The sequence below is a fragment of the Euleptes europaea genome, chromosome 7, assembly GCF_029931775.1.
Source record: "Euleptes europaea isolate rEulEur1 chromosome 7, rEulEur1.hap1, whole genome shotgun sequence".
Taxonomy (NCBI): Eukaryota; Metazoa; Chordata; class Lepidosauria; order Squamata; family Sphaerodactylidae; genus Euleptes; species Euleptes europaea.
Window position 1 is genome coordinate 63,011,248 of NC_079318.1, and position 13,588 is coordinate 63,024,835.

Consider the following 13,588-nt stretch of genomic DNA (forward strand, 5'->3'; position numbering starts at 1 on the left):
TTGTGCAAGATTAAGATACTTTGCATAACATGCAGGCTTAGGCTATTACCTATAGGAGAATTCAGGGTATAGGCAATAGAACTTTGCTGTCTTACAAAATGTATGAGAACATTACCGATTGTCAAGGCAGCATTCAGTGTTTGTAAATATGCAGAATTAATATCTGATTATTATTTTTAAAGGCGTGACAAGCTGTGGATTTGCATGGAGTTCTGTGGAGGCGGTTCATTACAGGACATTTACCATGGTAAGTTGAATTTGCCCATTTAATGAACAAGGTAACTTTTTGGAAATGGGAAATGGGAAACAGAGTTTCTGCCTGTTACATTGATAAAGTTCTGTTGTCTCCTTCAGTAGTGGCCTTGAACTTTGAGACAAGGTGGGGTATAAAGGTTTTAATAAAAAATAATGTGATGATGGAAACTGAAATGTTTGTTTCAGAGCCTATACAATTTTCATCTACACAATGTATCAATTAAAGCCTATGGCCTCTGTGAAATAGAAAGTCAAACCTCTTGACAATAATTTGGCATCTTCATTTATTACAACTGATGTTTTCAACTTCTGGGACAGGCATGTGTAATTTCGCGGTCGCTGCTGTGACTGCCAGTACAATGCACTGGCACCAGGGCTTCTTCATGGCAGGTTTCCCCATAGTTTCCCTGCCCTACTCCCCCAATAGGGACCATTCCCCTCCCTGCTCTGCCACCAGGACTCTGTTGTTTTTTTTAAAAAAAAATTAATAATTGAATATCATTAAAATGATCAACATATCAGGTTCTCTGAATTCCCGGCTTTTATTTTTTCTAAAGTAAGTCTTTAGGCTCTTTTGTTGTAGGGATATACTTTCCCCCTTATATCTCTACAACAAAAGGGGCTAGAGGCCTATTTTTAATTAAAGCTATGAATTCAGATAACTTGATACACAGATTGTTTTAACAGTGTAACGGTATCCAATTGCTAATCTAAAAGAACAAAAAGTCCCCTACACATGGTAGGACAAGGGAGGAAATGACCACTGCAGGGACAATGGCAGGGAAAATAGATGGTATGTGGGTAGGACTGGGAAAATCCAAATGTTCCCACCAATACAGAACCCATCCAGGCTATTCCAAAATTGCGCAGAAAAACAGGTTTGGAGATGATCACAAAAAAAGCCAGAGAAACCTCAGGAGGTGCAGGAATACACCATGATGCTGAGGGAAAGCAGGAAAAAACCTGCTTCCCAACAAAACTGAACCCAGGGCAAACAGCCTTTGTGGAAACAGCCTCTCTCACAATATGAGCCCTGGCTCCTTAATAATTTTTCTGACTTTTGTTATCCCCAGCACTACTAGTTGCAAAAGATATTGATGGTGTGTGATTTAAGAGGGTAGTTTGTTTAACAGAGGGAGTACGTGACATTTCACATAAACGGAACTGACGTGCCTGGTTATAAATTGTAGTTAAATTCTCTGTTTGCATACGTTAGTAATTCTCCAAATAAAAACTGAAAAACAAAGTGAGCTGAAGTTCCACCTATCTTGCTTCAGTCCATATATATATATGTATATATATAATATTTATAGTAATAGAAAACTTGAACCCTGATCCTGTATACGTAAATCAGCCCTGTTGAGTTCAGTGGATTTTATCGACATGGAAATGTGATGAGAATCCCAATTCTGTTACTTTGTTCCCATAAGGCAAGCAATGTAATGTTTTAACATTCACAGTTGAATGCAAATTAAACATTGTTTTTTATGCTCCAATTCTGTGTTCAAGTCAAATGTCTAGACAGTAAACTGTGATGTTAGCTGCCCTGAGCCTGGCTTTGCGCAGAGAGGGTGGGATAGAAATAAAAGTTGTTGTTGATGATGATGGCAGACCTTGATGAAGTTACCTTAACCTCTTCTTTTAGTGGCATAAGCCACTTGGCCACTGTGGGCTAATTTGAAATTACTTCATGGTAGCTTGTTCAAGCCTTGACCATGTTATGCAATGCTATTTTTAGTGTGCTAAAGTTTGTTGTCCAAGAGTATGCCAGTTACATCACAAGGCATGGCCCCACTTATACTAAAGAAGTCACATTCACACCATAGTTACTAAACCATGCTTCAATGGATAACCTGCCTCTCCCTGCCAAACAGTTATTGCCTGATTTGTTAGTCAGTATGGTTTGGCCTGGTGTGAAGAAATTGCCTTAGCTACAGTTCTTGCTAACTTCACCTTTTTATTATTTTGGAACCGTTTTTCCACTTGCACAACAGTTGGTCTTAATTTCATAAGTGTTGAGGTGTGAATTTTTGACAGCTGAATGACAGCTTGGCTCTGCTGATGCTTTTGTTATCTCTGTGACACCTGCTGAAAAGGAGCCCTTGACTTGTACAGATATGGTGTGTTGTTTCTTTCTGCCGAGTCATTCCTTTGTTTCCCTGTTAAAGCTGTGATGGATGCCCTTGAGATGGTGCCACCTGTGTGAGAGGAAATGATCTTATTATGTGTATGTGGCTGAACAGATGTCGGCTGCTAATGCTTTCCTGTCACTACTGACTTTGGCTGCCAACCCCTTTTTTCTCTCTTTTTAAAAAAAGACTGAAATATTCTGCTTCTAATTCATTGCCAAGCTGTTCGTCACACCAGGCCAGCCTCAAGAATTAAATTGACAACTAGTTGAAATCCAAAGGAATTCAGTATGCTCTTTTCTCTGCATACCTATACAGTTCATAGGCCATTTAAATTGGATGTCACAACTGCCAGTGTTGCCATCACCTAGAATTAATTTCAGCTCCTCTCACTCAAATCTCATTTTGCATATGATAGAATGAGCCTCTGTATGCAAAGACTGAGTTAATTGCACTCAAGTTATAATAAAGGACATTGTAAACTTTGAGTAGTATTTTACATAGTACCCTTCCTCTCCTGGCAGACCACTGTTGGAGTACTCTAAGGAGACTGAAATATGGATTGCTCAATCTCCTTCCAATTTCTGTCCCATCCCAATATACAATGATGGTAGGGTTAGGAATTTAAGCCCTTCTCCCACACTGATGTTGTGTAATGCCAGGTCCATAAATAATAAGAAGGGCTACTTCACAGTACATGAAGTAGACCTGGTATGTGTGACTGAGACCTGGATGAAGGAGGGCGAAACAATAGCCCTCAAAGAGCTGACCCCCTTGGGTTTGCGATCCTTCATCAGTCTCAGACAAACGGTTGGAGTGGTGGTGGTGATACACATTCTGGAGTCTTTCTCCTTCAGGGCAATTTCCATCCCGGAGATCTCCGGCATGGATTGTATAGGACTTGAATGGGATGCTGAGGAGTGTTTGGCTGTCTTGTTGGTGTACTGGCCACCTAGCACACCAGCAGATACCCTGTCGAGCCTGTTGGAGGCTGTGTCAAACTGGGCCTTGAGGTACCCCAGACACATCTGGCTGTCCTCAACCAGATTCAGGGCTTTTTCAGCCCCGGCCTGGTGGAACTCTCTGTCAAATGAGATCTGGCTCCTGTGGGACTTGGCTCAGTTCCACAGGGCCTGTAAGATGGAGATGTTCCACCAAGCCCATGGTTGAGGGCAGCAATGGTTTTATATCAATTAGCCTCCCTGCTTGACCCTACTAGAGCTTTATGTCCCCTGCTGTTGGTTTGAGTTTTTAAAAAATTCTGAATAGCCCAGTGGTTAGTGCAAGCCAACGGCTTAGGATGCCAGACAATAGACGTCTTAGTCCTTTTAAGTGCACTAGCCAGTGCTTTTCATATTTTTTATGCTGAGTTGTTTATTTTGTCTGTTACAAAAATCTGACCTATTTCATTTGCGCCAAGACCTTTACAGCAAATAACATATAAGCTATAACTTTTATTTATGAGTTATTGTATCGCATTTTCCAAATTTTATTGCTGTCAATTCTAGTGTAGTATTGTTTGATTGTATTTTATTCACTTGGACAAATTGTAAATAAAATTAAGGAGAATTTTTTTTAAAAAATCTTTTTTACCCATAGGAGGAGGATAAAAGGGGATTTTGTTGTTAGGGGATAAAGGGGGATTTTATTGTTAAGGCACAATTTTTAGGTAGTTCAGGCTTCTAACTGTTTAATATAGACATATATAGGTTTTATGATGTTTACATAATCATATATGAATGTACTATTTTTAGCCGCCCTGAGTCTGACCCCATTGGGAAAGAGCAGGATAGAAATAAAATAAAACTAAAATAAATAAAATAAGATTCAATATTCAAAGATTTGCAATAAACTTGCATACAAATTTCAAATGATAGCCACCTAGATTTGAGTCCAGTAGCACCTTAGAAACCAACAAGATTTTCAGGGTATAAACCTTCGAGATTCAGGGATGCCTTCATTGGATATCTGACAAAGGAAGCTTTGACTTGAAAGTTTATACTCCAAAAATCTTGCTGGTCTCTAAGGTGCTACTGGATGCAAATCTAGCTGTTCTACTGCAGACCAACACAGTTACCCTCTGAAGTGATAGCCAGTGTGTTAGAGGTTTCAGGGGTTAGAGTTTCAGACTAGGACCGGGCAGATGAAGGTTCAGATACCAACTCTACCATGAAGCTCTCTGGGTGACCTTAGGCCAGTTGTGTGCTTTCAGTCTAATCTACGTTGCAGGGTTGTTGTCATGGACACATAGAGAAGTGGGAAGTCATGTACATTGCCCTGAACATGGAGGGAAGGCAGGATAAAAATGCAGTAGAAACATATTTTAAAGGGGGGGAAAGCAGATAGTAAAATATATTCTAACAGGGAACCAAGTACAGGAAATCAGATTCTTGTATCAGCCAGAAGGAGAGAGAACAAGGCCCCTTTCATCAAACAGCAGCCAGAACAGGAGTGTTGGGTTAACTTCTAGCCATATTGTGTGTAACCTTGTCTCTGTAAACTGTCTTGGGAGCACATAACTGAAAGGCAAGTTATAAATGATAAAATAAATAAGAGATGGTTCTTAAAAAGCACTCACAGAGCAAAAAAGATTCCCGTTCAGGTGCTTTTTTAAAAAGGTGAGAAGGGAGAAACAGATAAATTCATGGAGACAGTAAGTTTTCACCCTTCATCAAAGGCAACGTTTGGATATTAATTGAACAGAATAAAACTGGAATGTTAGTCCCTTGAACCTTCTTTGAGTCATGGGTTGTGATCTTAATTCTGGGGCTTGCTTTGCTTTCCAACAAAATTTAAGGAGGCACTTGCTTTCTGGTAACTTCTGTTTCAAGGCCTGAAATGTTAATTGCCCATATCTGGGGTGTATTAGAGAGTATGAAATCTGAATAAGATGTTAAAGATTTGTTATCTTGTGCATTCTAATTCTCTTTTTGGGGTGTTGGCATTGTTTCTTCTAGTGACTGGCCCTCTTTCAGAACAGCAGATTGCCTATGTTAGCAGAGAAACACTACAGGTAAATAAAATTCTTCTATTAACAGCCTTTTGGGGTAGAATAATCTGGAGGAAAAATAAGACACCAGGTATTTGTCCTGGATAATGATGCATGTCAGGTTTCTGTAAATTATAGGTAACCATTAACGATGCTCTGTTACAGTATTATCTGTGCCTAAAAATGTTTTTCATCTGGTTCTTAGTTACCATTTTATTTTATTTTTAAACCAGTGCTGCAACTTATTCATTTGTCCATGTATATGTGTGTGTGTGTGTTTTGGCTTAGAGTGCTTCAGAGATATATGCCTGTGTTAACTGAGGCTTTGCCTTTGATTCTTAGGCACAAGGTGAGCTGTTCTAGTCACAGATTCTGCGTACTTCTGACTATTTTTAAGTGTTAACACAGCCAGTATATAATAAGGAAAGAATGTTTGGCACCCAATTCCCTAACACGTTTACCTGGAAGGAGCGGTACTTATTTCTACATCAGTGCACTTAGGCTTGCAGGCTTCAGTGCAGCTTTATATTTCTGTGATGCTTATCGCTGTATTGAATGTGGCCAGTTTTTACCCGTTTGCCTTTAGAGGAGGGAACAAGCTTTCCTCCCTCTTGTGTGACTCCTGTTTTATCCCTCTCTCCTTCTGTCACCACTTCAAGCATGGGTTGATTCTGCGGTGATGTTGATGCAAATAATTTAAATTGAGACAGCCACAGATATGTAACTTTGTTTCTTCCATCTGTTGTGGTTTTTCTAGACCAAAAAAAAAAAAAAAAAACCCAAACACACACACATACTCTCTTCTTTAATTACAACAGCTTTTTTTTTCCACTGTAGGGATTATATTATCTTCATAGTAAAGGAAAAATGCACAGAGACATAAAGGTAAGACTTTTCTTTAATTTTTTTTCTTGATTAATAAAATTCCCAGTTGTTCAAAATGTTATTTTTTGTAAACTGAACTAGAAAAACTGTCTTGAATCTTAATGGAGTTCTTTTTCACTGGGATAACCTGAAATGGTTTCTATGAAAAGCAGTATCTTAAAAGATGTACTGAGAAAAATAGTTCCTTATTTAGTTAGAAGCATTACTTCTGCTGAAATAATGTTACGTATAGGGTTGCTGTAACTGTGTGTTGCCAGCATTGCACATCAGTAGATAACACAAAGATGCTCTTGAGTCGGGGAAGATCCTTGGGACCCCCAGGAAGAGTATAGAGGCAGACCTGGAGATCTGCATCAGGAGGCAGGCATTGGCAAAATTTGCTCACCCCTTCCACCAGCAGAAATTTTCCACTGGATCCAGACCATAACATGGGGTGTAACGAATCCCCTGTTGCAAGTGGGTGGCACTTCCACTTATGTAAGAAGGAGATGCATTTCCCCTCCCAGCTGCAACTTCCTGTGTCACATCCCAGAGAATCTACTGATCCCCCAGAGCAACTTTTCTGGGAGCTCAAGAGCTATAGCAGGAAGGATCAAAAGAAAAGCCCAGTTGCATAAGTGGTACTTGCTCACAATGCCCTGGATCCCACTGTTTGTTGTCTGGCAGTATGAAATAAGTATGATACCATTGCTCACCTCCTAGTGTTTGGGATACTGGCACAGATAATAATATCTTGGCCACAGCTTCTTCCATATTTGGCTGGTTAAACACTTACTCTCAAGATTTTGAAATAATTTTAGGTTATTCTGACCTTGCCTATTTGTTGTTTTTCCTGAGAGCCTGCCCTTCGTTTTGAACATCTTGGTATTGTAAAATCTGCTCATGAGTTTGGTTGCCCATGCACCTTTCCGCTAATGAAATAGTTTGAAACTGTGGTGATGTTCCCAAACTTGGTATGCATTCTCATAATTGACTTGGCTGTTCTATAATTAATTCTTTGCTATTATTTCATATCAAGTTTGTAGATATTGTTTTGGATCCTAAAGTGCCATTCTTTTGGCTCAACAACTGCTTTTCCATCTGTGGAGGCGGAGAGGGAAGTTTTTGTCAATTCCCCCTCTTAAATTGGTTCTTGTAGGTTATCCGGGCTGTGTGACCGTGGTCTTGGTATTTTCTTTCCTGACGTTTCGCCAGCAGCTGTGGCAGGCATCTTCAGAGGAGTAACACTGAAGGACAGTGTTACTTCAGTGTTACTCCTCTGAAGATACTCCTCTGTCCTTCAGTGTTACTCCTCTGAAGATGCCTGCCACAGCTGCTGGCGAAACGTCAGGAAAGAAAATACCAAGACTACGGTCACACAGCCTGGATAACCTACAAGAACCAATGAACTCTGACCATGAAAACCCCCTCTTAAAGTTTTGAAAATACTTTAAGAATGTATTTGTAGAGTTTGTTAGTTTTAATAGTTGAAAGAACATTTAAATCTAAACACTGTATGTTGTTATTTTCCCTTAAAGGGAGCAAATATTCTTTTAACTGATAATGGCCATGTGAAATTAGGTAAGCATCTTCTGATCACGTTTGTATATTTCATAGATTGTTCACTTTCTGTTGTTTACAATTCAGCATTGATCTGTGTATTACCAATCTGCTCAGCTAAGGGTGGCACATCTACTAGCTCAAGGCTTGGCCTACCAATGCAAAAGGCATTGGTGGGAATCATTCCCATTGGGAATCATTCCCGTTGGTGGGAATCACCTAGTATTAATTAAATGTGTGGTTTTGGGTAAGGGTAGTGGTAGCCTGCAAACCATTTGCAGAACTTCATCTGGTGTACTATTCAAGGAAGTTCGAAGTACTTACAACAAGGATTTTCTCAGAGGCAAGCTGCTCTTCAGTTTAAAAATGATGTCTTGCACTCTTCTGCTGTCAGAAGTGCTGTGCTGAATAGTGTATGGATCTGCTTATATGCACATTTTTTCATTCATATATGCTTCTAGCCACTTTGGATTGTTACCAGCATTTAATTTTAACACACATGCAGCCTTTCATGAAGTATTTGGCTACTGCAAGACATAACTTAAAGTAGAAACGGAGCAGGCTGTAAGACATCCCATTGACAATGAAGAGACTGTGTAGGAATTAAGAAGAAATGGTTTTCTGTGTCTCTTCTTTACAGATGTAATTGTCTCAGGATAAAATGATTAGAGCAAAATACATAAATAATACCATAAAAGCTTTCAAAATTTGTCATAGTTTATTACTGTTTTGACTATACAAAATTGTAACTGTTCCATTCATTATCATAAGTGGTTAAATGACTCATTGTCGTCCATCTTTTGTAGCTGATTTTGGAGTAGCAGCACAAATAACAGCTACAATTGCCAAAAGGAAATCTTTCATTGGAACTCCATATTGGTAACTTTTTAAATTTATTCATTAATACAACAGCACTCATAATATTCCTGAAGTTAAGAGGAAGCAAACCCAGAGTTGATCCCTCAATTGAAGCAGATTAAAAAATCTTTTAGGCACACAGGAGTTTTCATAGGGGGATCTGCTGGATTGGGATGACAGAATCTAAAATGGTCTGAACTTTTTCTTTTTACTCCTTTACATTTCAAAGGGTTTGGGTGGGAGGGGTGAAGCTGAACTGTGCCTCAATTTTTACATATTCTTGGCCTAGATCTCCTCAGATTTCAGAAGCTAAGCAGGGTTGACTCTGGCAAGTATTTGGATGCCCCTCCAAGGAATACCAGGGTCGTGACTTGGAGGCAGGCAATGGCAAACCACCTCTGATTGTCTCTTGCCTTCAAAACTCCACCAGGGAGCACCATAAGTCAGATGTGAATTGGTGGCAATAAAGTAAAATACAAACGTGCTTGGGACAAATGTTGCCAGTCCTCCTTCCCCCGCCCCCCGGCCATCCAGTCTGGTCTGTTGTGTCTTTAATAGCAGTTCATGTCTGCACATTAGGCTGCTATTAAGGTGCATCTACACCTGCTGGTTGAGAAGTTGGCAGATATAAGTCAAGTGAGAGGAAGACCTGACAGAGCATTGAGATATGTGACCCTGCAATGTTTCCAGCCGTTGAACATGCTTAATTAAAAATGCAATGAACTAAAAGAGAATTAGCACCAACATTTCTTGAAAGGTTTTTGGACTGCATGTTTTTCAAAGTATAGGAATTAGACAGTATTTTTTTCCCAACTATGTTCTCATATTTTTAGGATGGCCCCTGAAGTTGCTGCAGTTGAAAGGAAAGGTGGATATAATCAACTTTGTGATCTCTGGGCTGTTGGAATAACTGCTATAGAACTTGCAGAACTTCAGCCTCCTATGTTTGACTTGCATCCAATGAGGTTGGTAATTTATGTAAGGCTGCAAAGCTTAGGCAACATTTAAAGCAAATTGATTATCATAGAACGGAACTTTCAGCTTTTCTTAATGAGAACAATACATCAACCCTGGGCCTCAGAAACCCTCCCCACAAACACACAGATCTCTGCTTCCTTTCCCATTTAATTGAGGCCTAGTGGTGATCAGTGTTGACAACTGTCATGAATGAGAAATGAAGGGGAAAGAGAGACCAGCTTAAATAAGTGACTGCCTGTATTAAAGCTGGCTATGCCAAGCATCTGTGTCCCTTCACTGATTTGGAAAATTTGGGGTCCTCTCATTTTTCCCCAAAAAGATGATCAGTAGTATTAAAGACACCAAAATATGTTAGCAGTTGTGTGCTCAAAAACTAGTCACTGATCCTTCAAGGAGAGCTGAGTATCCAGCACCTTTTTCTTCTTCTGTGGGACCAAATGCAGGAGGAGATCCTCTCACTATTTGTCTTAGTCAGGGCACCATTTATTTATTTAGGAGATTTCTGTGCCAACTCTTCAAAGTCCTGCTGTGAGGTGGCTTACAGTTAAAATAATAAGTTGCCAATATAAAAACAAGCCAATAAATCAAGCTTGGGGACATAAATATCATATAAATGATCTATAAAGCATCCTCAGACCAGGAGCAGACCACAGAACAGCTGGAAAGATAAAACCTCTAATTAAAAGCCTAAGTTAAAAAGATGTTTTGGCCAGGTGCCTGAAATACACTAAAGTAGCACTAGGCAAGCATCAGAGGGGTGAGGTGCCACCACAACAAGCCATAGGTTAGGTGCCACCACAGAAAATGCCTGGTCTCTAGTCATGCTTTGATAAATGCACTACTAAAGGCTTGTTTTGGTTTTTATATCACCTTTATTTTATATCTGTTTATATATTTTATATATATATTATATAAAAATACCTTTATTTTTTAAAGAACTGGAAAGTTAAAGAACTGGAAAAAGCTGTGTAATTATTCAACTTTATTACTTTAGAGTTCTAGTACCTAATAAATAGCTAGAAGCTTATAAATGTGTCAGCCACCCTAGGCATTGAAGACTTTTTAATGTCGAAAAAGAGGGAGAAAAGAGATTGCCCTCTCTTTTAAATTTTCATGTTGATCAATACACACTTTTATTCTGTTGTGTCCACCTAAATAGTCCATTGTCCAGTGGCAATTTTTGAGCTTTCCAACTGAACACTTATACATCACCACTATTGGATTTTTATAGTTCTTAAAATACAAGCTACAACTGTTCTTAATTTTCAGAGCACTCTTCTTAATGACGAAAAGCAACTTTCAGCCTCCCAAACTAAAGGACAAAATGAAATGGTAAATACCTTGGCAATTCAGTTGCATAACATTCATGGTGTTCACTGAACATTTAAAAAATAATAATTTGTAATTTCATTTTAAAGGTCAAATAGTTTCCATCATTTTGTGAAAATGGCACTTACAAAGAATCCTAAAAAAAGACCTACAGCTGAAAAATTACTACAGGTATGACTCCTTTATCACTTTTGTATAACTCCTTTATCATTGCCCTAACTATTTTAATTTTAATACATATCCATGTTTTTCATATGAGGAGATCCTCCCAAAGGATGTCTGGATAGCTTCAGGTGAGGCACTACTCCTGTTTCATCTGCAAGTGCTTAGCCACAGTGGAAGAATGGGGGGGGGCGAGGAAGTTGGGGGGGGCGAGGAAGTTGGAGGAGGGGCGTGTGGCATTGGGGCTGTCATTACGACGTCACTTCCAAGTACAACCCAGAAGTGACAGTAGGTGATAAATCCAGGTATTGGTAAAACCATAGAGTTTCCAGCAATTTCTATAGCTATGGGAGCCAGCATGGTGTGGTGGTTAAGAGCTGTGGTTTGGAGCGGTGGAGTCTGATCTGGAGAACCGGGTTTCATTCCCCACTTCGCCACATAAGCGGCGGAGGCTAATCTGGTGAACTGGATTTGTTTCCCCACTCATACACATGAAGCCAGCTGGCTGATCTTGGGCAAGTCACGCTCTCTCAGCCTCACCCACCTCACAGAGTGCCTGTTGTGGGAAGAGGAAGGGAAGGTGATTGTAAGCCAGTTTGAGTCTCCCTTAAGTGGTAGAGAAAATTGGCATATAAAAACCAACTCTTCTTCTATCCATTGTCACTTCTGAATTATACCCGGATGTACGTACTGGCATAGAGGACACTATGGTGGGTTTTAAATATTTTTTCTTCTGCTGCCACTTAGAGCAGCCTCATTCAATGGCAGTGATCAGCAAGAGGCCTGGTAACCCTACACTTGGTTGAGGCAGCTTGATATGTTTGACTTGTCCAGGTGGACCACTGTTACTATGGTGCGGAGGCCAATAGGACATTCCTTATTTTCCACATCTGTTTTGCTCCCCTGTTTTCCTTCCTCATAAAGATCTGGTAGCTGGGTGTTGATCTGCTCCTGCCACTTCCTTTAGTCTGCCTTTCTGGGGCAAGGTGAAAGGAGGAGGAGGAGCAAGCACAGCGGCTATGCTGCCTGTCTTTTCTAATCTTGGAGGGAGTGGAATGTAGTTTTTCTGTCTTTTTGAGGGAGCTCATTGAGAAATTGTTTGAGAAGCCTCAGTTCACAACAAACATTCAAAATGTTGATGTCACTTCTTTTCACTTTCTATTTTAGCATCCTTTTATTACACAGCCTTTAAGTCGAACCCTTGCTATTGAACTGTTGGATAAAATGAGTAATCCTGATCATTCCACTTACCATGATTTTGATGATGAAGATCCAGAGGTAAGAATGCTGCTTGGTTATAGCAGCAATATCTTTTCAATTAGATATACTGATGTACACCTAAAACACCTTTGCCATATGTCAGGGAATTCTGATCTTTGTATAGAGTGGACGAATTGTAAATATAATAATGTAGCAGCTGTTTTTCATACCCACAGAATTATCTGGCTTGTAAGAGCCATCTCTTTGGGGTCAGCTTTTGTGGGATGATTTGATAGGGAGTTGCTTCTAAATTGCTGTTTTCTAGCTGCAACATTTGTTGTGGTGTTATGTTGTCACTGACAGTTTTAAAGGTTATGTACTTCTTAAATTAACACCTCAAGCTTGGGAAAGAGGGCATATAAATATTCAAAATGTCTTATTTAATGGTGTGATGTAGACAAAGGTCAGTAGTAATATTAGAGTGTGTGTACACCAGAGGTAAAGGCATGAATTCCTGTCAGGGACTGACAGATAAGTAGAATCATAGGGGGTGAGACATCTGTCTGCCAATGCTCATTTCCCAAGGACATAAATTTTGTGTAAGGTAAAGGACACTTTCTACCAGATGTGATTTTCTCTGAAGAACTAATGTGATTCCTGGAGGGAGAGTCTTCATTTGACCTTTAGAAGTGTCTGCGAACCTCCTTTTTCTTTGAAATAAGTTCAGCCTTGAAATTGCTTAATAGAAAGGGGGCTTTTCTACTGTCGCTTCTATATAGGAACAGCTTGATGCACTTCTCCCTCGTATCGCAGAGGTTGCATATCCAGTAAATATCTGTTTTATAGTAATATTTATTATTAATTACAAAAATGTATTTTAAGAAGTTGGCAGCAGCTGTGTTCACTGTCTGAACTGTATTTTCCCCCTTAGCCTCTTCTTGTGCCACACAGGATTCATTCAACAAGTAGGAATGTGAGAGAAGAAAAAACACGCTCTGAAATAAATTGTAAGTACGTACTCATATTTTAAAATTAACTGTGGTGGGAACACCTTCCATAATCACACAAGTGCTGATAGCCTACAATGGGCCTTTGCTACCCATCCTTGATTAGGCATCCTGTCTTGACTGTGTTTTTTTTAAAGATTTCAGCCTATACAGAGGTTAACTAATCTTATTGCTTTAAGCTGGCCTTGGTTCTGTGGTGTTTTCCCCCCTCAGCCATACATCCTTGCTCTTTCAGAGGTGAAAACATTGGGAAGAAC

General features: G+C 39.6%; 1 protein-coding gene across 7 annotated transcripts in view; it reads left to right on the forward strand.

Annotated features, from left to right (window-relative positions):
- Positions 1 to 13,588, forward strand: part of MAP4K3 (mitogen-activated protein kinase kinase kinase kinase 3) — a 66,939-nt gene that overhangs the window by 12,435 nt on the left and 40,916 nt on the right. For all 7 annotated transcript variants that reach the window (XM_056853680.1, XM_056853674.1, XM_056853676.1 and 4 more), the window contains exons 4-13: positions 183 to 247; positions 5,342 to 5,397; positions 6,211 to 6,258; positions 7,776 to 7,818; positions 8,604 to 8,676; positions 9,489 to 9,620; positions 10,903 to 10,965; positions 11,052 to 11,133; positions 12,292 to 12,402; positions 13,256 to 13,331. In XM_056853680.1, the coding sequence (XP_056709658.1) occupies positions 183 to 247; positions 5,342 to 5,397; positions 6,211 to 6,258; positions 7,776 to 7,818; positions 8,604 to 8,676; positions 9,489 to 9,620; positions 10,903 to 10,965; positions 11,052 to 11,133; positions 12,292 to 12,402; positions 13,256 to 13,331 (749 nt within the window). The remainder of the gene's footprint in view (positions 1 to 182; positions 248 to 5,341; positions 5,398 to 6,210; positions 6,259 to 7,775; positions 7,819 to 8,603; positions 8,677 to 9,488; positions 9,621 to 10,902; positions 10,966 to 11,051; positions 11,134 to 12,291; positions 12,403 to 13,255; positions 13,332 to 13,588) is intronic.